At 40.2% G+C, this 23416-nt stretch overlaps 1 protein-coding gene across 3 annotated transcripts in view; it reads right to left on the reverse strand.

Annotated features, from left to right (window-relative positions):
- Window positions 1-23416, reverse strand: part of iqsec1b (IQ motif and Sec7 domain ArfGEF 1b) — a 171515-nt gene that overhangs the window by 105853 nt on the left and 42246 nt on the right. For all 3 annotated transcript variants that reach the window (XM_046381610.1, XM_046381601.1, XM_046381630.1), the window contains one exon: window positions 14462-14569. In XM_046381610.1, coding sequence (XP_046237566.1) covers window positions 14462-14569 — 108 coding nt within the window. The remainder of the gene's footprint in view (window positions 1-14461; window positions 14570-23416) is intronic.

Here is a 23416-nt window from a genome sequence, read left to right on the forward strand (position 1 = left end):
TTTACATAACATACAAGTACGGACTGGTTTGCGCAGAGACATTTGTGCAAGCTCAAAATATGGATGGAGCTCCCAGGAGTGAAAAGTGAAGCTAATGAAGAAACGCCTTAAACATGCATTCTTTCTAATTGCCAGTAGTGGGCAACTCCATTGGTTTTAAAAAAACAACAACAAACTGTAAGCTTATGAGAAAATTATGTTCAATAAGTAAATTGTGGTCTCATTTAGAGATAGATGATCTTTTTCCCCTCCAGGATGGTAAAAGCATCACCCACTCCACTGCTTTTCCTTCCTACCCTAACCCAAACCAATTTCACACCTCATGCCTAAACCTAACTAAAGATCAATGCCTAAATTGGATCAAAAAAGACGTCAGTACCCTAATTTAGCAGTAGCATGACATGATCACTACATGTGTCTTGGATCTGAATATTTATACACATATCTTGGTAATATATCCTACTTCAAATATATTTTTGTATTTCATTACATATGTTTCATACAACATCCATTTGCACAGTTTATGCACCAATGATGTATGCAGGCATGTCACATTGGCTTTTCCAATTGGAATGAACAAAATGAAACTGCCGCTAGTTGGGTCAGGGTACAGATGACCTAAGCATTGGTAGCTTAGTGCTGTACAGTTGATAGCTAGTTAGCTAGCATACAACTAATGTTTGTACAGTCTGTACTGTACTGGCTACCATTCTACACTGGTAGCTTACATTTTGTCTGTACAATTGGTACATTGTTAATTGTTAGCTTACACAGCTTGTACTGTGCTAGCTATTTGTGGCAAAATAACAAGTACTGCAACTCTCCAGGCTTCAAATTTGTGTGAATAATGCAAGATGAAATTTTACTTTCAACCGGATATCACATCTGTACAACTGTGCCTTCTATTTCCATGTGGAACATTTCTGTCATATGTAATAAGAAATTACTGTGGAAACGCACTGCTGCTACTGCTGCAGAGGAGAAAAGCTGCAGTTTAACTGACAGTGAATAAAAACAGTTCTACTCTGCCTCAGGCTGAAGGCAGTGATTAATGTATGGGGAAATCTCAAACATGAATAGCGTTTCAAACCTGGAAAAGTCAATTTCCATATATTCAATCTCTTGAAATATTTTCAAATGATAATATAAATAAATGCACAGGTTAAATAAAATAGTAAATGCTTTTTCCTGTGAGCGTCGAGGGAAAAAAGAAAGCTATAAAGGCCAGCTGTAGTTTCTTCACAGCTCAGTGCTTACATGATGCCCAGGCCCATGATTACACAGAAGACAAATATCCTGCAACTTTCTCTTTCAAATAATGAGTACACTTGGTACAGCCTGAAATGGTCTGTGGTTTTTGTGATCAGATTGAGTATCTTGAAACAAATATGAGGCCATTCGCTTGTCTGGTGCCACACACACACACACACACACACACACACACGTGCGCACACACAGAAATTACTTCAAACTGCCAAGGCAATCAATAGCTAGTTGATGTGCTTTTGGACTATCTTCTGTGGCAGAGTCCTCAAAGCCTAGTCAAGAATGAGTGGGAAGAGTATATTTTTCATGGAGCATTCTTATACTTTCAGATACCATTAGCTTCCCTACTGCATTCAGTACGAAGAATTAGTTGTAAACAATCGCAATCAGGTCATAATTTCATTTACTAAAAAGTATACGTGTGGAACATTATGTTTCTTCAAATTAAATCCTGTCACAAAGAGTACAATATTACACTCCTAAATTAAGGCAAACTTTTTTCCCCCAGTTTCAATAACTTTTGCAATGAGCATGCTCAATTTCTATAATCATTTTTTTTTAATTTTTTGATTTAATACATGAAAGTGTGTTGGCTGTGATGTGCGCAGTAAGGAAACCGGTTTCCCTGTACAATGAAAATCTTACTTTGCTGTCCACACTGAAAGCCATTAAAAGTTAAGGAATACTAAAAGAATAGAATAATTTAACAAAGTATGAAATTTGAGAAGAAAAGTAAACATAAAATATAAACTATGAATAAGAAGGTGAGAGTAAAGCTATATACATAAATGTGTGTGTGTGCTACATCAGCATAAAAATGAATGAATTATGAATGAATTATTGTGCAAAACTGTCAAGAGGTAAACAGCATGGTACATGTGCAATTATTGAATAGTAAGGTGCAGTATTGCAGTTACTGTGTGTAAGCAGTCAGTACAGTCCATTGTTACAGACTCCTGTCAGCTGCTGAGGAGTCTGATGGCAAAGAGAAAAAATGAGAACCTGAGTCTGGTGGTCCTGCATTTCACACTCCTGTACCTCAGGCCCGAGGGGAGGAGAGTGACCAGACCTTGTTGGGGGTGGGGGGGATCGTTGATGATGGAGGCAGCTCTCCTGTGGACTCTGCGCTGGTAGATGCTCTGCAGAGAGGGCAGAGGAGTCCTGGTGATCTTAGACACAGTCTTCACCACTCTCTGCAGGCATTTGCCGTCCATGACTGCAGAGCTGCCGTACCACACGGTGATGCAACTGGTCAGGATGGACTCAACAACGCACCTGTAGAAGTTGCTGAGGATCTTTGGCGACATGCCAAACTTCCAGCCGCTGTCGTCTCCACCAGTGATGCATCCCCTCACGGCTGTGTCGTTTGCACACTTCAGGATGATGTTGTCCTTGTGGGCGAACAGACTGTAGAGGACGGGACTGAGGACACACTCCTGTGGTGTGCCGATGTTTGTGATGATGCTGGTTGAAGTCCTGTTAAATGGTGAGGGCCAGAACTACACAGGTAAGGTTACAATCTCAATATGCTACAGTAAGACAAAGAAATCAGTTTTGTCCTTCAAAGAGGAAAGCATCTACATCACCAATTTTAAAAAAATCTAAATTTTTTTAAAATGAAATTTATAAAAAAAAATTAGCAGGTTAAAATTATTTCCTCGGCACGGTGGTGCAGTGGTTAGCACTGTCACCTCATAGCAAGAGGGTTCCAGGTTCGAATCCCGGTCTGGGCCCTTCTATGTGGAGTTTGCATGTTCTCCGTGTGCCTGCGTGGGTTTTCTCCGGGTACTCCGGCTTCCTCCCACAATACCAAAAACATGCCCATTAGGTTAATTGGCTACTCTAAATTGCCCCTAGGTGTGAGTGTGAGAGTGTGTGGTTGTCTGTCTTTGTGTGTTGGCCCTGCGATTGACTGGCGACCAGTCCAGGGTGAACCCCGCCTCTCGCCCGTAGTCAGCTGGGATAGGCTCCAGCTCCCCCGCGACCCTGACGGATAAGCGGTATAGAAAATGGATGAATGGAAATTATTTCCTGAATTGAATTGATGAGAAAATACTATTACTTTGAACAAGGTCCAGAGTGTATCCTCAGGAAGCTGTAGTCCTAGGAAGTCAGTCTAAAGCTTAGTCAGTCTAAAATTATAAAATTCAATGATTATTGAGGCTAGTGCTTTGTGTCATTTCGTATTATAATTATTATTCGATTATTTGAAAACTGTTGTGGCAGCAGCATTACTGCCAATGATATGAACGATATGACTTCTGGGGATCTCCCATGATGCACTGAGCTTCTCTCTCCTTCCACACACATTCATATCCCATCAATGCATGTCACTAACTTGACTTCTTCATCGGAGTCTTTGTGCTTTCTTGTCTCTAAAATTCCCATGGCTCGTGTCAGGACCTGTTGTGGTCCTGCTTGACCCCATCGACTGTTATTACCACCTGTTGTATTTCTGTATTATTATTATTATTATTACTACTACTGCTACTATCAAAATCATTATTGTTAATACTGTCATTGTCAATCCAATACTCTGTTGTTATCACTGTTGTTATGTATCTCTGTCTATGTAAACTGTTGTGAGTAATCATTTGCAAATTATTGCATTCAGTTTTTATTTATGTATTTATTGTATGTATTTTAGAAATCGAGGTTGTACTTGTTTATTTGTCTATTAGTGTTAGTACTCTGGTTGTAGGTCTTTCATATGTTGCTGGCTTCGTCTTTTTTCTCCTTTGTCACTGTAACCAAATTAGATTCCCTTCTGGTCATTAATATAATTATCTAATTTAAACTAATCACAGCTAATACTAGATCAGATTAATTAATGTCAAGATAAAATGATGCAATTAAAAAAAGGATTAAAGAAACTGCAGTTTGCCGGCAAAGTAAAAAAAAAAATAAAAAATCAAACAAACAAAACAATACATCAGTGGCACAAAAGCTGTTTTCTTGGCAATAGTCTGTTTGTTTACAATAATTAAACTAATGAGTCCAAATTAACATGGTAATGATTTGTTGATGCTGAAATGCGGGATGTCATACCTTAATGGATGTCTTAAATTGAAGCAGACACAACTGATGTTGTCAATTACAAGCAGGTGCCACAGCACAAACAAGTTAATGACCTACTTGCTTCATTGTTTGGGTTTTTAAAATAGTTTTATGCCAGACAAGTTAAATTCCAATTATAGTGACTGACTGTATCACAAACACTCACATTCACATTCATTAATTTCAAGACTTGCCCCTCTACAGAGTTTGGAATCACTTGATCTCCAGCCAACAACTCTCACGGGAAGAGCTGACAGGGATGTAGCTAATGGCCGCTATAAAGGAAAACAAAGCTTCTAATCAGTGCAACAATAATGTTCAATCTAGGTATAGCCAGAGTGAAGGAAGGAGACATGAGAAAAGCCTTCTCTCTGTATATCAAGCTGACCGTCGGCTCATAAAGTCAGTGCTTCGGGATGTTATAAATTATACAAGCTATGATTACAGAAGGATAGAGGGTCTGCTGCTGATGCTAACCACATTCAACAACAGCAAATGCCACCATGCATTTGGACAATCTCTGGCCGTCCCCCAGCACCACAAAAATAACACACCATGCCTGCAGAAAAATCCAATACGTTGTTCTGTTCCAAAAGCTGTGCTGAAACTGAGTAAGTGAATACTCCAGGATTACATTTCACCCTCAACCCTCCCAGATGGCCCCTAATCTCAAATGACAAACTGCCTCCACACAACCACACAAATGAAAAGAGGGTAGTTCTTTATACCCAGCTTCAAGAATAACCACTGCCAAGAAAAACCCATTTATGCGCAAATAAAAGGAGGTCAATTACAACATAAACACAAGGCAATTTGAGTGATAAAATAACAGCACTCTAAAAACTTTCTTTCACAGTCACTGCATTATGAGTCCAAGAGGGCTCATTAAATAGAGTTTATAAAGATGATTTTTTTGTTTTTACAACACGTCAGTACAAGACTGCATTCATGACAGTGGCAAAGGAGGCTTCTCCAATTACAAAGAGGAGAACGAATGAATTTCTCTGAGTTTGATACAGCAAAGAGAAATTGTATTTTCTCTTGACACTGTGTAAAAAACTGAAAGCAGAAAACAGAACAAAAGCTCCTGTGAAAGTGAACACCTCAATCAAATAATCTCTTCAGTTAGTTATTGCCTTCATTGTCAGTTCTGAAGGTCATAACTGTAGAAAAGTCATGCAAATTGCTGTATTGAAAGGGAAAAACTAACCATTTTGGCTTATTCGTTTGTGAGAAGTGACTCAACTAATTCAGTGTGGGTGGTGGACATATTGTGTCAGCGACACCAGCCGGGCATGTGTTAGAAATCTAGTAAGCAACACATTGTGGCTTTTCATTTCATAGTTGTCTTTTGCAGTGCTGTTTCTATGTCATCTGGTTGGGGCTAATGAAGAGAAAGCAGGGGGATCAATGTCGCTGCTGCTGCTGCTGCTCACTCTGCAAACACCCTCACATTTCTCAGCAGTGCCAAGCATAAAGGGTCTATTTCAACGCTCAGAACTCCCAAGAGGAGTGCAGAAAAACTATCCGGCAGAGCCAAATTCAAGATCGATTGGCTTCTGCACATCACAGGGAAAGAGGGAGGAGGCCAGACGACTCGGGAACTTCTCGATGGGCTTAAAAATATATAAAAAATATGATCACAATGATGAAGTGAAAATGACAGTCTGTACAATACATTTCAAGGAAAAAAACCTGACTTCCATCTCCTGTGAGTGTGCTGGTGTTAAAGTGATGGCCATCAGCAAACGAGCTATTCATTGGAGCGTGTAAATCTCTGAAATCTGGAACAACACTTTGAGATTTGTAGTGATACTATATTGTACAGGAAATTGGACTCTACTGGGATGAAGGGGGAAAAAATGACAAGAGACTGCATGAAAACACTGCAACTGAGTCGGACAAAAAGGTTAAAACAAGGCGACTGACTTCACAAACTTCAGCCACCTATGGGACATATCCAGCCTCTGTTCACTGGAGGTTCTACAGTGCCCTGCTGGGAGAAAAAAAATGCTGGAAAGGTTATTACAACAGCATCTGCTACAGCACAGCATCTTCACAGCACGCTATTAGGACTCAAACTGTCCTTGTTTGTGGGTTTTTAGTCCAGACTGTTTACTTTGTATTTGTTTCTTCATTTTAACATATGATACAATCATTGTTGTTTCCAATCTCTTGCAGTTATTCTTAAAATGTCTCCTGTCCTTGGTAAGTATCTTGCGCTTAGCGCCTGAAAAGTGTTCTACAAATATATCCTCATTTTTCTTCATCATCTTATTATGGCTCTTCAGTAGTGTCTAATTCAAGCAAATAAAAGCTGGTTGCTTATAAAGACACTGTTCATTTATAACAATAATTTGTACTATGCAAGTAGTAATCAGCAGAATGTACATTTTCACAGTACTAATTCCATCAATGCAGCAGAGTCTGCCATCAAACTCACCACTCCTTTGACTCTTTTTAAGAAAGAAAACAATTGTTCCAATGACTTCGACTTTGCTGTTTTATCAATCTGTGCTACCTGCTGTTTACCTCAACACTTTCTGTAGGTGTGTCACAATAAAAGCCTAGCAGTAAAGGAGAGATCATGCCCTTCAGTCTGCTTGAATTCCACAAAAATTAGATAAAATAAATTTAAACCATCAATGCAGAACTTCTGTTCCCCCCTTGTAGCAGAAAGAGTAATTTCAAAGACGCTGTTGAACGCGTGTGACCCATAGGCACCACTATACTCATATTCGCTGTAGTTTACTCCACTATGTCCCAAGCTTCAGCTCTGACAAACCAGTCCTTGGTAGTTGCATAGCCAGTGTGCCAGCAACAGAAATTCTCCACAGAAACAGGGAGAACAGTCCTCTCTATGATGTAAGCTTGATTAAAAAAAGGCTCTGTGTTTGGGTTAAAATACAGTTCACTGGTTGCTATTTGAGATTTTATGGAATGATTGCTTTCTAATAACAGAAGACAAGACAGAAAACTCAAGTAATCATACAAACAATCAAACACTACGTAGCCAATCTCTCAATATAGTTAAGTGCAACAAAACAAAGCCCGAATGGTTGTAGTGAGTCCAAAGGCTTGTGGAGTTTGGTTGTGAAACAGAGAAACATAGCCTTTTCATTCTCCGCAAAACTAAATATTTTAGAGCCCCAAAAGCAGACATGAAGGGAAGCTGAAGGAACCATTATGTAAATAATCTGGGCATTTATCTCTGTGGATTCAGCTCTAAACTGACAGAGCAGCAATACGTCCTCCAGAAACTCCCAGTGTGGTACCTCGTGTTGGGCTCAGCCTCCCAGCAGGGCTGGCAGTTCGGCCTCACATGTCCATGCTCCGCAGGCTGCATCATGGGGCTGTCGGCTGTGCTCACACATACTCATGCGTCCCCTCTCAGCCGATGGAAAGTTAATTAACTTCCTTCTGGAGGCGGCAGGCCTGTGATAGCCCGGCCACTGGTGCGGCCCTATTACCCAGCCTTTAACAGTGATGAATTAGCGCTCCTTCCTTGCTGCCTGCCTCCCATCAGCAGCAGCTTTAGCCCAGGGGAAACAGTGCTGCAGTCTGCATGGTCCCTGAACAACTAAGATCTCATAGAGGCAGGAGACTACATTTTTGGGAGATGGAGAGGAAATTAACTGGAGCCAGATATTGAGAAAATACAAACAAGCCCATTAATGGAAATCAAAGAAGCTTGTTAGTTTCTTTTACTTTAAGAGCACAAACAAAACAGCTTATTGTGAGGATGAGCAGATGATGAAGCTGCAACAGAGCAACTTCCAACTACATTCTTCATGTTTTATACTGATGCAAAAGAATCGAGCATTCTATTATCTATGAACTATATCTCTATACTCTATACTAGAGTCAGACTAAGCTGACTGACCATGCAGTACACAGTAAACAAGCAACGCAGAACTCAAAGGGACACTCTTATAATTTACACTGCCATAATGATAGGGGACTGATACATCCTGAATTGGGAGTTTCTAACTCCAGCTAAAAAAACCCCTCAATTAATTACCTTTGTTACCTATGTACAGACTGTTAGTGAAAACTCAAGTGTCTTTAAAGAGCATTTAAGTCTTTAAACATTGTGTGGGATCCACAGCAAACATAGAACTGATTTCTGTGTTGAGTAGGAGTTAACTCTAAACGACTGTTAAACTGACTTTGACATGTAAAATCAGTGACTGCCTTCAATTGTCATTTTCACATCGTTTATGTTCGAAGACAGTGTTATAACTCAAAACCCATAAGTACTGTAGGGACCAAACAAAGCACAATGATGTAATTTAACAGTGCTAAAATGCATTCAGTAAAAGCCACCCACTCAGGTGAAAGAGAATGTATTTCTGCCAATGCCTGCTTGTGTTCAAATGAATGCAACTGGGGCAGAGTATTCATGGAAATCTATAAATATTCCCCCAGCTCCAATGACTTTCATTGTGGTTATTTATAAATCCCATCCAGACGAATGTGCTGAATGCTGCATCCCAAACAATCACACAGATGCAAGAAACGATTCGCAACTTTTTTCCAGCGTAGAAAATTGAACAGGATTTTAATTACAATCAAAACAATAGCTGCCTCCAAGACAGAAAGGAGACAGTGGCCTCATAATCAGGGGCTGCGGGTGCAAAGACAGCTAAATCCCAAGTCATATTCTAATCAGAGCAGGCCGGTTATGACAAGTTTTTTTAAATGCAGGGATGAAAACTGTTGGTGCCACAGAGATAGAGAAAGTACAGAATGGAAACATAAGCCACTGACAGGTTTAATGATGTAGGGCTACGATTTGGGAGGGGATGGATACATCAGTGAGCCAGTCGACATCAAAGTGTGCCCAGATGAAATGAAGGCACAGTCGACTGAGTGGTGTGAAGCTAACTTTGCCTCTACACAGCTTGCATGCTGATCACACACTGCCACTCCCATCCCACTTCAGAGCCAAAGCAGCCTAGCCATTTGTCAAGGGTATCGTGGGTTAAGTAAACCAGTCACTCACTATGCTTCTCAGCACAAAATAATACCAACGTGAGCCAGGGGCAAATTAATATTTTGTTGCATCAGGCAGTCCGTGGACTGAATTAAACAACTTTGTACTGACAGGAGGATTTTTGTCTTTAAACCGTCACATTAAAAAAAATCCCTGAAAGGCAAAGTGAAAAACTGCTGATTATTTCGTAGTTTATCCTGTTAAGGTCAGAAACTGACAGCATACTTGTTTTTTCATCTTGTCTTTCAAGAGCTTAGCTCATAGGTAACTTACTCACTGTGGAACATGTGAGATACAAAGTCATATAAAACTACATTTTAGGGTTCCCTCCTCTTCTAACTATTATATTTTATAATCTTATTAAAGATATCTGAGACCTGGTTACAAAAGCCGAAAAAAATGGCATCAATAACTATGTAGACTGGACCAACAGAGAAACAGAGATGCAGATGTCGGTGAGAGGGCCACAGTTGGATACGTAAGGTTAACAAGAACACCTGCTAAGGAATGTGTCTGACAAAGAGCTTTGCAAGCAGAGGAAGGAAGTTGTAGCAGAGATTCAACTTCACTGTAGAAATCTTCCCAGTTCCTCAAGGGGTTATGGATTGTGTCTGATTGTGCTTGATTATCCTTTGTGTCAGATCTCTCTTTTTAATGTATGAATTTCTGGTTCAGCATCTTGGACTAGTGAAGATTTCTTACCTGATTGCATCCCAGTAGGCCTAGTTGATCACCTGCTCCACAGTCAGTCATCCAGCAGAATAACATCGACTGAGGAAGCTCTGTCCACATCTAAATCGATGTAAGTCACACTGAACAGCCAACTGTCACCACATAGGAGAGGGGAGATGAACTCTGAGGCAACTTAAGATACAAATATCCCCATCATGCCAGCAGGAAATGTGAGGTGTATTGTGGTGATGACTACTGCATTGCAAAGATGCCCTTCTGAGTAATGCAAAAGGATCAGTCAGTATGTGAAGTGGAATGTGAAACTGCATCTTAAACCACTGCCATCCACTCCTTTCTGACATCAGAATTTTTAACCTTCTCATAGGGTCAATCCAATAAACTAATTAACACTTTATGCATTGATTGACCAGGTGTCTGTTAAGCTCTCTTTTGTCTGCATAACCATTGCAACCTCATGAATACCTTTGTAGCGAGACTGTCCAAAAGTGTGCATTGTTATCCACCTTTGGGAAATTCACTGTATCTCATTACTCTCTATAAAGGCAAGCTTTTCTTCGCACCTTTTACTATTGCCATCAACACTTTTGACTTTGGACATGTTAGCTAGTTCTGTTCAAGTACACCCTGTCATTAATACCTATAAAACCCTTATAGACTCCACAAGGTGATAAGAGATGTAACAGAATGACCTAGAGACAAACAGGCTACAAAATGTACAGGTTCTACATATATTTGACCATGATCCTTAAAACTGTTCATAACATGACTGTGCTTCATAACAGGGTAAATCTCTTTGGGGACTTCTGTCTGCAAGTTTGAATGAAATCAAATAAAAGCTGATGACAGCATATGTGCCACTGACATCAGCAGTGCATACAGTGAAAGCACTAATCAGGACAGAACAGAAAGAAACTGAACCCAGACTAGGTGTGCTCTCTGTTGAATCTGTGCTCAAAGGCAAAGATACAAGGAGAAACATGACAGCACCATGGGCTCATCGATGTTCACCTATTGTAGACAGGGTGTACATGGACAAGGGGTAGTAACACCAGTTTTCAAAGTCAAACTGTCTTTTCCAGACTGTACAGACTAACAAACAAACAAAGAAATGAACTTGATAGTGGGGTTTATGGAAAAGCCATTTTCACAGATCACTAGGTGCTTTCTGATTCACACCATTCAATGGAGTGCAAACTGGAGGTAATCCCGACACCACTGGGCAGCATATTGACAAATACAAAGGCCAAAGACAACCTCGCAAACATCAGACAGTGGACCGCTTTGAAAGCCTGCAGTTGTCCTCACTGAGCTTTCGTTAAAAAAAGCAAAAAGACTCCAAAATGAACACCAGATCAAAAAGAAAACCACACCACAATGAAAAACAAACATATTGATTTCCCATATTGGGCTAGAATTTCTGTGGATTTACAAAGAGGTTTTTTCCAAACTCAAAAAGACTGTGTTTTTCAAGTTTGGCAATGTGCTGAAACAGAGCTTTGCTGAGCCTCATTTCCCAGGTGTCAAATACCGTCTTTTTGGCATGTCCCTCTGTGCCCCATCCCACCCATGGTGCATCAGGACATCTAATGCAAACATATAACAGAAGATCAGAGCAACTGCTTAACCCAAAGTAGTTTACACAAAGAAAGTCCCAGGAGGGCTGGAGGTCAGGTTGAACAGTAAGTCATGCACATGACCTCTACAAAAGTCAAGACCAAAGTTCACATTCAACATCAAAGGAAACTGATCTTTTCATAAAACCGTAGTTTTTTTTTTTGCCCAAACTTAACCACAAGGGTGTTTTATTTTAAGCACGTAGAGGTTTTGTGCATTGTGACAGACACTATAGGATAACGTCCGCGTCTGGATGAGACTTGCAAGTGCATGACAAACCGTCAGTATGTCACAAGCTGGGATGCAAAACGTATTTTCTGAAGGTCCACACTGGCAAACACTGCTGAGGAAATGCACACAGTGAGTCAAAATAGCATGTCCAAGGTTATTGTAAACTACAGCATGAGGTATCTCAGTATGACCAAATTATATACACAATTTCACCACAGGGTAGGTGATGTTCAACAACTGGATTGAAGACTGAAATGACTCTCCACAGAATTAAGGTTCCTTCGGTATGTGTAACTACTTTGTCCTGTTATTGCATATCTTAGAAGGTATACGGAAGACACTGGTCAAACTGTGCTACATCATTATAATTATTACAAGGCAAGACTCTCCACCTTCAGTCACCTTACCACTTTACAAACCACTTTCAATAACTTACTATCTCATTTGGAGAACTCACCACGAATAGAAAGTGCCTCATCATGTGTTTAAAACACATACAAGGACGAGCTACAACCCTGATGCCAGAAACGTTTAGATGCATCATTTATATCACAATGTGTTAAAGTGTTACACTCCACTCCATCCTTGCTTGTGAACAGCTGAGCCTTTGGAGGATGCTCCTTTCATACTCAGTCATGATGCCATCACTTGTTACCAATGAACCTGTTTACCTGTGGAACATTCCAAACAGGTTTTTTGATCAGTACACAACTTTCCCTGTATGTGCCCCTGTCCCAGCTTGTTTGAAATGGGTTCCTGGCACCAAACTAGACTAAGCATTATCATTATATTTAGTTGTACTTAAAAGCAATTAAATGTAATAACTGTTGATTCTAAAGTTCCATAAAATATTTTATTTATCGACAATTTAAATAATGCACAGCCAGTGAGAATATAACGCAACAACTAGTTCCCCTTGGCTTTATGGAGCATTTTAGCATTTTTCAACAGCCCAGTTAGTGAGATAATAATATGTTGATGTTGAGTGCACAGCTTGGACTGTGTCCAAATGTCCAACAAGATAAATTACTGCAGCATAAACTCAAACTTTGTAACTTCTACTTGAGTGCTATAAAAAAATTAAATGAGCACTCACCTTGCTGTGACAATTTGAATCACCATAAACCTGTTAATAAAAACTGAACCCAGGAACCTAAGCAGTGTAATAACGTTTAATAAAGGGCAGGATCACCATGAATCTACAGATAGAAGAGCAGAAACATCCAGAAGAGCAGAAGAGAGCATTCTTATCTCTTGCTGTTACCTTTTCCCCGTTGGTGACACCTTTAATCTTATATCTGCCAAATATAAAAGCCCGATGATCTGTCTTTAAAGCTGCTTCACTGTGCAGGCGCATGTTGTTTCACAGAGTGATTTAAGCTGCAGCAATGTGTCACTTCCTTTAAACCTCTGGGAGGTTTAACGTAACCGCATTCCTTATCCAATGTGCACACCTACCTCCTACTGTAAGTTGGAGCTTGACCCAATCGTCACTCGGAACAGAACTCCCTGAGTAATTTTAATTGATGTGCACTTGTTCTTCATGTTCTTTTGCAAATACTTCCTAATAGAGCGAGACAGCTCAAGACCTCACTGTAATCACAAGTGTTTAGCTCTCATTCTTTGTACTCTCTTCGTCTCCACGGCTAATTAGAATCAATAAACATGGTGAACAAACAAGACTCATTAGGGCTTTCACTATCTTCTTCCTCCCCCAGGCAAAAAGCCTATGGGTGAGAGTTTTGTAATCTCCCCTCCACAAACCTGCCTTTAGAATTGCTCTCAAACTCAACGATGAATACTCGACAGATATAGTGAGAGCGGCACGAAGAATAAAAATCCTTTGAAATTGCCATGAAGCTTTTGAAGCTTATGTCCCACTGCTCAACGCTCTCAGGGTTTTCATCTCTCCCCATCTCTCCTCATTTGCTGAGGAGCTCTCAGGGCCTTGCTGAGCAACTGTAATGAACTCCAAGGAAAGGCATCCACGGGGAAAGGACTGTATGGACAGCCAGGCAGGGCACTGCTGCACTGTATGTGCAGCAAGATACTCCATGCAAACGCATCGCTCACAGTGATGTGCTTGTAATGATCTGCAAAGTTGTAGCAGTGCAGCAAGGCTTGTCGCTCATTTTCTGAGATATCCTTCGACTCATTCACCACTTGCAAAGTAATCCTGAAAGATTTGAAGGAAGAGATGTGCCATCACGGGGGTCTGTTCTGCTAGCTCTATGCCATAAAGAAGTTTGTTCCCCTACCGTGCCTTGCTTCTACTTCATGTCTGTGGTTGCAATGGGTGTTGTTCATTTTCTATCTGAGTGGATTTGGATGCTGAGGAGGCCACCCACCAGCTTGTGCACAGTAGGTGGTGGAAGTCTTCACAAAGAAAAGGAAAAGACTGACAAACAAAGAAACACTCAACGGCAGCATGGGGAATGGCAGGGTCAGAAATTAGATGTTTTATCAGACTGATAAACAGAGTGATACTGTAAACCAGCACCAGAATTGAAAATGCTGTAATGAGATGGACTGTCAGGGAATGGGCTTAGAGAGTTGTGGTCTGATGAAAAAAAAGGTGACTTCAATAAAAACCCTTCAATTTACCCAAGAGATGCAGACTTCCATTTGCGACAGGGATAACTTCTTCTACATGGAGGGGCAATAAGGTTTAGAGGAATCTCTGAGACTTCTATGGGCAATGAGGCGTGTCGCCTGCAACATAAAAAGAGAGAGGAACATTGAAGCAGTTGATAATGCACATTTCAAGTTCAAGAAAACAAAGTAGTATATTTTTTTATTCAAAATCAGACAGCAGGTGATGCATAGATGAAGGTATGCTTTTGTTGCAGCATGAATGATGCCATACTGTATCCCAGAGAGGGGGTCCGTCGGCCCGATAACTCCCACTGAGCAGAAAGAGAGATTACTTCTGTCCACTGCCCACAGCATTTTAATGCCTTCAAATCAGGACTGGAAACGCTCATATATGCACTATCACAACGGGCTGCATCAGCACACGGAGCTCAGTGCCAGGTAGCAGAGAGGAGGAGGACGAGGAGAAGGAGGAGGAGCAGGGTGATGAGGAGGAGGAGAAGGAGGAGGAGAGGGCCAGGAGATTAGAGATGATCAGAATGTACCAGGCTGAGTGTAATATGAGGCGACAACAGAGGCTGTGGAGAACAGATATGAACAGGAAGGAAGCGTGAGACAAGAGGAAGCAGATTAGAATTACTTTCTGTTATCTAACTTGTTAGCATAATGACCTTCCTGGTTCAAATCTCAGAAGTTCCAGTACAGGAACTACCAACAATACATGTTGTCACATTTGTTTTGTGTTATGTGTTGCACATAGCGCAGAAACAAACAGATAAAAGCTCTCTAGCTTTGCAGATATTTAGTACACATTTTGAGTGTGTAAAGTGGATAAAAATTGATGACATTCTGACATTTTGCTTTACTCTATTCTCTCAAGTAAACTGTGTCACACAATGAAGAGCTCATTTTGAAACTTTTGATACACACAACTTTTGGAGAGAATATGAGAGAGATGAGAAGACTGATATCAGTGCTATGGGGTTCAGCTGGAAGCAGGACATGGTTAATCTAACTTAGATTGTGAACTGGAAGCAGTTAAAGTGTCTGCTAATTGTGGAACCAGGCAGGATATGAACGACTGTGATGTTCAAGTCAGACAGGTTGTACCAGAGGTGTGGACTCAAGTCACATGACTTGGATTTGAGTTAGACTTGAGTCACAAATTTGAAGCTTTAGATCCCCAACCATTAAACCATGTTATTTTAAGTGTGCCACAAATGAGTGATTGCCCTTATCTTCCTGAATCAAATAATGTTATAATACATTCACTAAGACACAAGAGGTCAAGACAGAAAACAAAGTGCAAACTCAAAGTTAATTTAAGCATTTGAACAAATAATAATTTTCTGGTGAAGAGACTCAACTTTTTGGCAGCTCTGTTTGGAATCAATGCTGTACAAATAAGCTAAAATTATCCCATGTGTAAAGAGAAAAGTCCTGACAAAGCTTTACTGGACAAAGAGAGCACAAGTCACCCAGAGCAGGCTGAAGGAGCGGCCCGAACGTGGGCGTCAGGATGAATGGTGAACAGGCCATAAATAAACTATCTATACTGCTCCTCTTGGTGCCTAATTGCCGCAGCTGACTGAGTAACGAAAGAATCAGCCACCTGTCATTGAAGCACCCCCCCTCCCAGTGAGGATAGGTGCCGACTGGTACACCAGATAAGGTGCTGCCTCTGCTCTCTGCTTCTGACCGGCACTGTACTGAGCCCAGTCGTACCGTACGTTCACAACACATCCCACACTTCAACAGACATGCTGACTGTATCTACTATGGCAACAAGAACTACGCTTCTTACTGATGTCCACAACCTTTTTATTGTCTTTCGTCGTGGTTAAGGAACACCGTGAAAACTGGAACAAGAACATATTTCCATATACATCATTTTCTATTATTCTCTTTCACACAAGTACATGGATTTCAGTATTTAAAAATGATTACCGTGTACGCCTGGTTAGCCAGTAGTAGACAGTCATCTCTTTCTCAATTCCCGCTCACAACTTCCGGCTTGAGCTACACAGGAAGTGACCTTTTCACAATAAAACTAAACATTTCCGCAAGATCCCACAACAATCATGGATCATAATTCAGGATGTTTCACCACAATCTATGTAAACAAATAAACAATCAGAACTGAAATGTGATGATTGCACCTTAACTTCTGGCATTGCCATGGTAACATAGCCATATTGCGAGCGTCAGCTACACTGACTGTCCCCTGTGTTTTTAGACTTTCCAAAGTTCCAGAATTTTCCGTGAGTCCTTTCCTGAGAAAAACAGGGCCTTTGCAAAGTCGCTCGCCTCAAATTGCTTGTTCCTTTCAGATAGCAGCAACAACAGCATCGGTGTGATAGACACACAAACATCAAAACAAACAGGAACTGGAACATTTTCTACTCTCATCAGAAGATTTTTGCAAGAAGTAGTGATACTAAAAACTAAAACTCAGATGCATCACATCTGTGTGGGAATTTACGGCTTGTCATCTGGGAATTAACGAGCGTTTGACTTGGTCTTGAAGGGCTCATAAGCCTTCAAGGTGGACAGACAAGGGATCATCAAGGGTATAGCAAAGGCTGATATAAAACAAGAGAGCACTGTGACTGACCTGGAAAAAGAACAAGAGAGGAGTATGTGTGTGTACATGTGTGTGTGTGTGTTATAGCAATATTGTTTCAGCCTCGATGGGATGATGACTTTAGAAAGGAATACTTTGGGTTTAAGATGATCAGACCCTCTTGCCAACAAGCGCTGGCACTTTGGCCAACCCACTGAGAGATTCAACCTATTCTAACTTTTTGTGATTTAGGAGGAGAGCACAGGCCAGGAGCAGGATAATGTTTCTTGTACAAGCACACAATCTTTTTTAGATTAAAAAGAGGATAAATTTTTTGCCTGTTTCAATCTTCTAGGAAAGATCTGGTCCAACTTGTACTGCTTTTAAGTAGTAATCAGCATCATTTTTAAATGAATAAGTGAAATTCTGATATGTTAACTTACTCTCTTATACACATAATGATATTGTGTAAATTGGACTGATATCATGATGATATTGTTAACATGAATTTGTTTCACATCAGTAATCGTGTAGTTAAAATCTGATATTTGTGACAGCCCTACTCTTGACCACTTTCCACTGATGAGTGACAGGACACAACCAATATGAAGTGGTTGCCGTGCACACTGTGGATCATCTGCATCTACACAGCAGTTCAATACTGACTACCTGAAAAGTTCTGGTTTTCAAATGCAGTTGTCATTCTTTTGAATGAAGTTAATAGCAGGATTAAACACTCCAGTAAGTGGTCATAGCCATATTTAGCTCCAATAGCTTCAATAGCTAAAGTATTATAAGTTATAAGAAAAGTTATAAGAAAACACACCTCTCGTATTTCTTCTTTCAAAATAAATACTTACATCCAAAAGTAAAGGTATCAGTCACCAAGACATCTCTTTTTTTCTACAGTAATTGACATGATGGTCAAAGGATAAGGTCAGTATTACTCTTTAGGTTTCTTATTGCTAATCCAAGGAACAGAACCATTTGTAGCCAAATTTGTAAGCACTTTTTCATATACATATACATATATTATCCAGTAAAATGAGTAGGGTTGCTGTTGCAGTGGGTTTAGATTATTGTAGTACATTCAAATGTGAACCATTTTTATACCACTGCAGTAATCAGGGGCCAAGAGAAACACAAACTGAAAAACTCTGGAACAGACCAAGACAGGAAGAGCACACTGTATGTGTTTTTGGTATGATCATTTTCACAACATGTCCTCAGACCTAACGGACGGAATAGGTCATTAACCAGGAACTGCCAAACAACACAAATGACCATTGGAGAGGACCAGGGATGGGCATATTATCTTGTGGTTAATGTTGGAAAACATTTAGGAAAAGATGGTTCGGGTTAAAATAAATATGTTACATAACTTAAGCGACAGTATGTTTGTCACATAAGTGAAAATAAATCACTGTAGACTTTTGGTATCATGCAGGATAACAGTGGTCTTCTGGGTTAAATCCTGTGTTTGACCCACCCACATCCACACACGTCCTCCTCCCTATGTTGACTTTGTAGCTCTTTATAGGCATAATATGTCATCTGACCTCTACCACATCCTAATCTATCTGCACAGACAACATGTTTGGTCGTATGGTGAGAACGAGCTGCACTAAGAAATATAACAAGCCTTTTCTTCAGATCTTATATATCATTACGGTAACTATAGATATAAACTATGTATTTCTCAACATCAAAATGTTGGCTAGTGAATAATAAATATTTAAATGTATAGCTATGTCATCTCCACTTTTAAAACAAATGCAACAACCAAGTTACCCTCGAAAATGTAAATGCCCTTGAATTAACTGTATTGTGATGCGGCTTGTGATTGGAAAACCCAGTGCAAAATGGAAAACTAACAGCAGCATGCCATATGGATAAACGTGCCCCAAGGACAAATAGGTTGTGCTCTTTTGCAACCCAGAGCTGACAGTAATAATCTCTCATCCATGGAGGTTAAGTGCTGGATGGAGATTTCCTACTGCCTGCCATATAAGCTTCCTGTTATCACTGGAGTGCAGGTTCTCTGCTTTCATAATGCCAATCTCTAAACACTCTGGCTTCCAAAACTTCAACACTGTCAGAAGGCTGGCAAAGTGGTTTCAAGGACTAATTGAGCTTAATAATGGTACTTACATTGCAAAACACAAATAGAGTCACACTCAGTAAAGACAGGCAATGTCTCCTGTGGTTTTAGGAAATTCCCACTGCTACAGATCTCAAAATAGCAGTGAGTTTTTTCCACATTTTAGTGTTGTTGAGCATACAAACCATTAAATACTTGACATAAAAGGTATTCAACTAGAACTAAGTGTACTAATTAAAATGAACAAAATTAACTGCACAAACAGAACTTTTGGTAACTATTTGTAACAGTAACCTGGTTAATATCATCATGAGAGTGGCAATCAGTGTCCTACCCTCTCCCAAATAATATTTTGAGTTAGTTCACTGCTGGACACATTTTCTTGCCAAAAAGCCAAAAGACTTGACTTGAACATGTTTTTTCCACTTAAGTCCTTTTAAATGTAATACCTCCACACCGCACAACTTTAGCCTATGTTTTGTAATTTCTACTTTGACACAATTTGGTTTAAAAGCTGACTTTACCATGCCCTGAAGGAAATTAAACTACATGAAAAAGCTACTCAGTAACTAATAAACTTATTTTTAATTACTTGTAACTATTGGTTACTTACGGCCATTTGGACGATGAACCCTCTAAATAACCCGAGCAGAGAAAGAGAAAGTCCTGATGCAATAGATAGAATAGATAGATAGAATTTTGTTGGTTTGATATCCAGGTTACACATCTAGCAGGCAAAGAGCACTGGCATTTGTTGTGTTTCTGTCACCCTCATGAACACTAACTCTAATATTCACTCTCTTTCAGCTCTGTTAAGGGTCTCCACCAACCCCTGAGAAAAACATCCTCCTCTTTAGCTTCAAAAACATGAAGTTGAACTTCACCAACTTGTCACTAACTTTGCGTGGCTGCCATTCGATAAGAAGGCAGTGTACAGAGCTATCTGTTGGTTTGTCACCACAACTGACACACAAACATGTCCTTTATTCCAATTTAGAAGAGATAAGAGAGTTTCATGTTTGATTTTTTCTAGCTTTTATTTCAAAATGGCATTCTTCCAATAACACTTTTATTTCATAATGTCACATTTTAGTCCATAATGTTTTGTTTTCATGATAATGACACTCTAAACATTCACCATTCATGTTTCAGCTAATTCCCCCGGCTATAAAAGCTCAACAGCTGCTACCATATTTAGCCATCAATCATCTGTCGCTGCTGCTGTAAATAACCAAATTGTTTCTTCATTTATATAATGATGCATGTGTAATACTGAAAATTTTGGGGTTCTTTAAAATCTTATCAAGATCCTTGTCATATGAAATAGTTTTTTCTGCATTCTGTGCTAATCACACATTACTCTGGTGTTCCTGCACTGCTCTTCACATGGCCACCTGTCAATCAAACAGTGGCATCTTTGGATTTTCTGTCAGTTTGAGGGTGTATAAGTCATGCCCTTTTCTTTGTGGTTGTTGAATCACCGTTTTCTCAAATCAGTTAGACCAAATAACAATGGACATTTACTTAAATGTCATGGATCAATACTTTGTAATGTAATACAATGTGATGCCTCAGGAATATGTTAGTGTAGTATTTTCCGCTTGTCTTATACATTACAGCTACACCAGAGACATGTTTAAAACGATACATTCCCTGTTACACTGCAAGCTCCCTAGCAGTGAGCACAGTTTGTGTCGGTGGGTAGTTCCCTTTCAGGGTCACGTATCAGTGCAGCCACACTGACTGTGCACAAAAATAATCATCTGCATTTGGTTTCCTGAGGGAGGGGGGTCAGGTTTCAGGGGTGATGGCATTGGTGAGGAGTCAATAGCATACACTCCCTCTCTTAATCAGCACAGAACACCAAGGTCAATTCATCTGGAAACACTGTCCTGCACTGCTGCACTCCAGCACCATCCATCAGGGCTCAGTGCAAATCAAAAGCAGCTTCCAGATGAGGAAGAGATAAACACAAACACAGGGAGTGTCTGAGCCCCACTACAACGCTAAGCTAGTGAGGGTGGGAACTTTTTTATGTTGACACAAATCCCAGGGACAAAACACCCCCCACCTCTTTACTTCCTCCTGATGGATGAGTAGTGTGTACTGCTGTCAGTTATGTAACACAGTCTGCCGTGTACTGTGCTTCTCAAAAAGCAGGTTTAAGCGCTTTTGCTTTATGTAATGCGGAAATCCAAATCTTCCTCTTTTCGCTGGATAGGCTGCATCGTGTCCTAAACTCTGTAGGCACACTTGTTCATGGTATTACTCAACAAAGAGAGGGACATAACTGTCTCATGCTGGATATCCTAAGCTAATCTTTTCCACATGAATCTATAAATTTGTTAGTTTCTTCTGCTATTCTAGGAAATGTATAACAGGCCCTTGCTCTCTATACTGTCAAGTTCTGATTATGACCTGAGGTTCATAAAGTTGTTGCGGACAGATTATGACACGATCAAACAATTATTTTCTCCAAAGGAGAACATTAAACAATGGCACACAAGTGGTGATCTGAGAGAATTAAAAATTGCCCGACAATATCATGTTGACAGAATCCAATTAACCTTTGTGGCTTCAGTGTGACGCCTTTGGAAATCAGCTTTGCTGTAGTTCCCCTCCCTCTATCATTCACTCCATCTCATTTCTCTCATCACCATCTCATCACATCAATGAAGTCTACAATGTAGGCCGTAGTAAATACAAAGATTTAATTACCGATGGTGCCCGCTGCCCAGCTCATACCATGTAATGAGGCATGCCTAAAAAAAATGGAGGCTACTTCACAATTAATTATGGCAGTTTATCGCGCCTTTGAGTGCAGAGTGCTGGGATCTGCGTTACAGTGAAATGTTTGTGTACAACTGGGCCACTTCGCTGCAGCGTGCATTACCACCACCACCACCACAGGCTTTGTGCTGATAGGCTGAATAAACCACTTCTGAGTGCGTTCATGGCCTATATCTCCTTATCCCCGAGGAGCAGATCAAGGAACGGAAAAACAAACAGGCCTTGTAACACATAAGCATAATCAGGAACGTGGACCCGTCTGGCTATACAGTTCCTGAAGAATAGGCTAAAATACTGGAGGGGAATGCTGAACAAAACAGTGTGCGGCAAAGCCTCAACTGCTGAGTCTACCTTCTCTGCCAAGCTGCGTGCTTGGCAAGCGTTTTGTTTCGTGAACTCTTGCATGTCCATGATAGCTAAAGGGCAATGATCTCAAATGAGTAACTACAAGATGCCTTGCTTTGGTGAGGTCTCATGCAAAGTCATCCTCTCTGATAAAATATGATGACAAATTACTAACACTAATAAACCCTGGGAGGGCTGGCCTTTGTGTCTACTGTACATAGTGCCGTCGGAGCACATTGGAACGATACTCCGTCACTATTTTCTCCAAGTGAGGAAACAATACACATACACACTACAAATTACTATACTGTTAAAAAATAATCAAAGTTGTCATCTTGACATTTAACATGTGTTGATTAATTTACAGTGTCAACTCATTGCATTGAGTAACACTGAGAACAGTCCACCTTAAAAGTTGTCAGTAGCGACTGGTAACCTTTGTAAGCTGTTAGCTAGCGTTAACTAGAGAAGACGACAAGGCGGCAAAACATCCTTTCTTCATCATTCACTCTTCAGATTACAGAGACACACTGTTAAACACTGTGCTGCGGTGCAGGCGGGGAGAGGCACTGCTGGCAGAAGACTCAGTGTCAGTGTATTATCACTTAGAAATTTGTTTGCTTGTTGAATGTGTGAGAGCGTATATAATTATTAATTATGTAAGTCTCATGGTCTACGCGTTAGACTTGGAACCCCTGAGAAATAAACATATAAATCTATTCATGAAGTCAGTCTAACAATCGATCATTTGCTCACTTACAGATAATTTATGTATGTAAACTTGAAACCACAGGGACGGTGGTTACATAACTGTCAAACCCTGACATGTGCGCACATGGATGTATGTTATAGGTGCACTCCAGTACTTAAACAAATAGCACTACCCATCTGATAGCTGTATAATACAAGCTAGCTACACTAACCAATCACTGAAACACGTCTTTACTGCCATTACATTACATTAAATATACTCACAATGGATAGAAAAAGATTTTTTTTGCCCTGGCCCACCAGGTCTGTACAAAGTACATCAAGTCACAAATCAATTTTTCTGCGACAATGTCTGACCAATCACAGATGAGAGATGTGAAACCAGGGTTTGTTTAGGTTTCTAAAGCAATTAGTTGTGATTTGGGAGAGATTGTGGCTTTGGTCGAATACTGAAAGA

The sequence above is a fragment of the Scatophagus argus genome, chromosome 3 (assembly GCF_020382885.2).
Source record: "Scatophagus argus isolate fScaArg1 chromosome 3, fScaArg1.pri, whole genome shotgun sequence".
Taxonomy (NCBI): domain Eukaryota; kingdom Metazoa; phylum Chordata; class Actinopteri; family Scatophagidae; genus Scatophagus; species Scatophagus argus.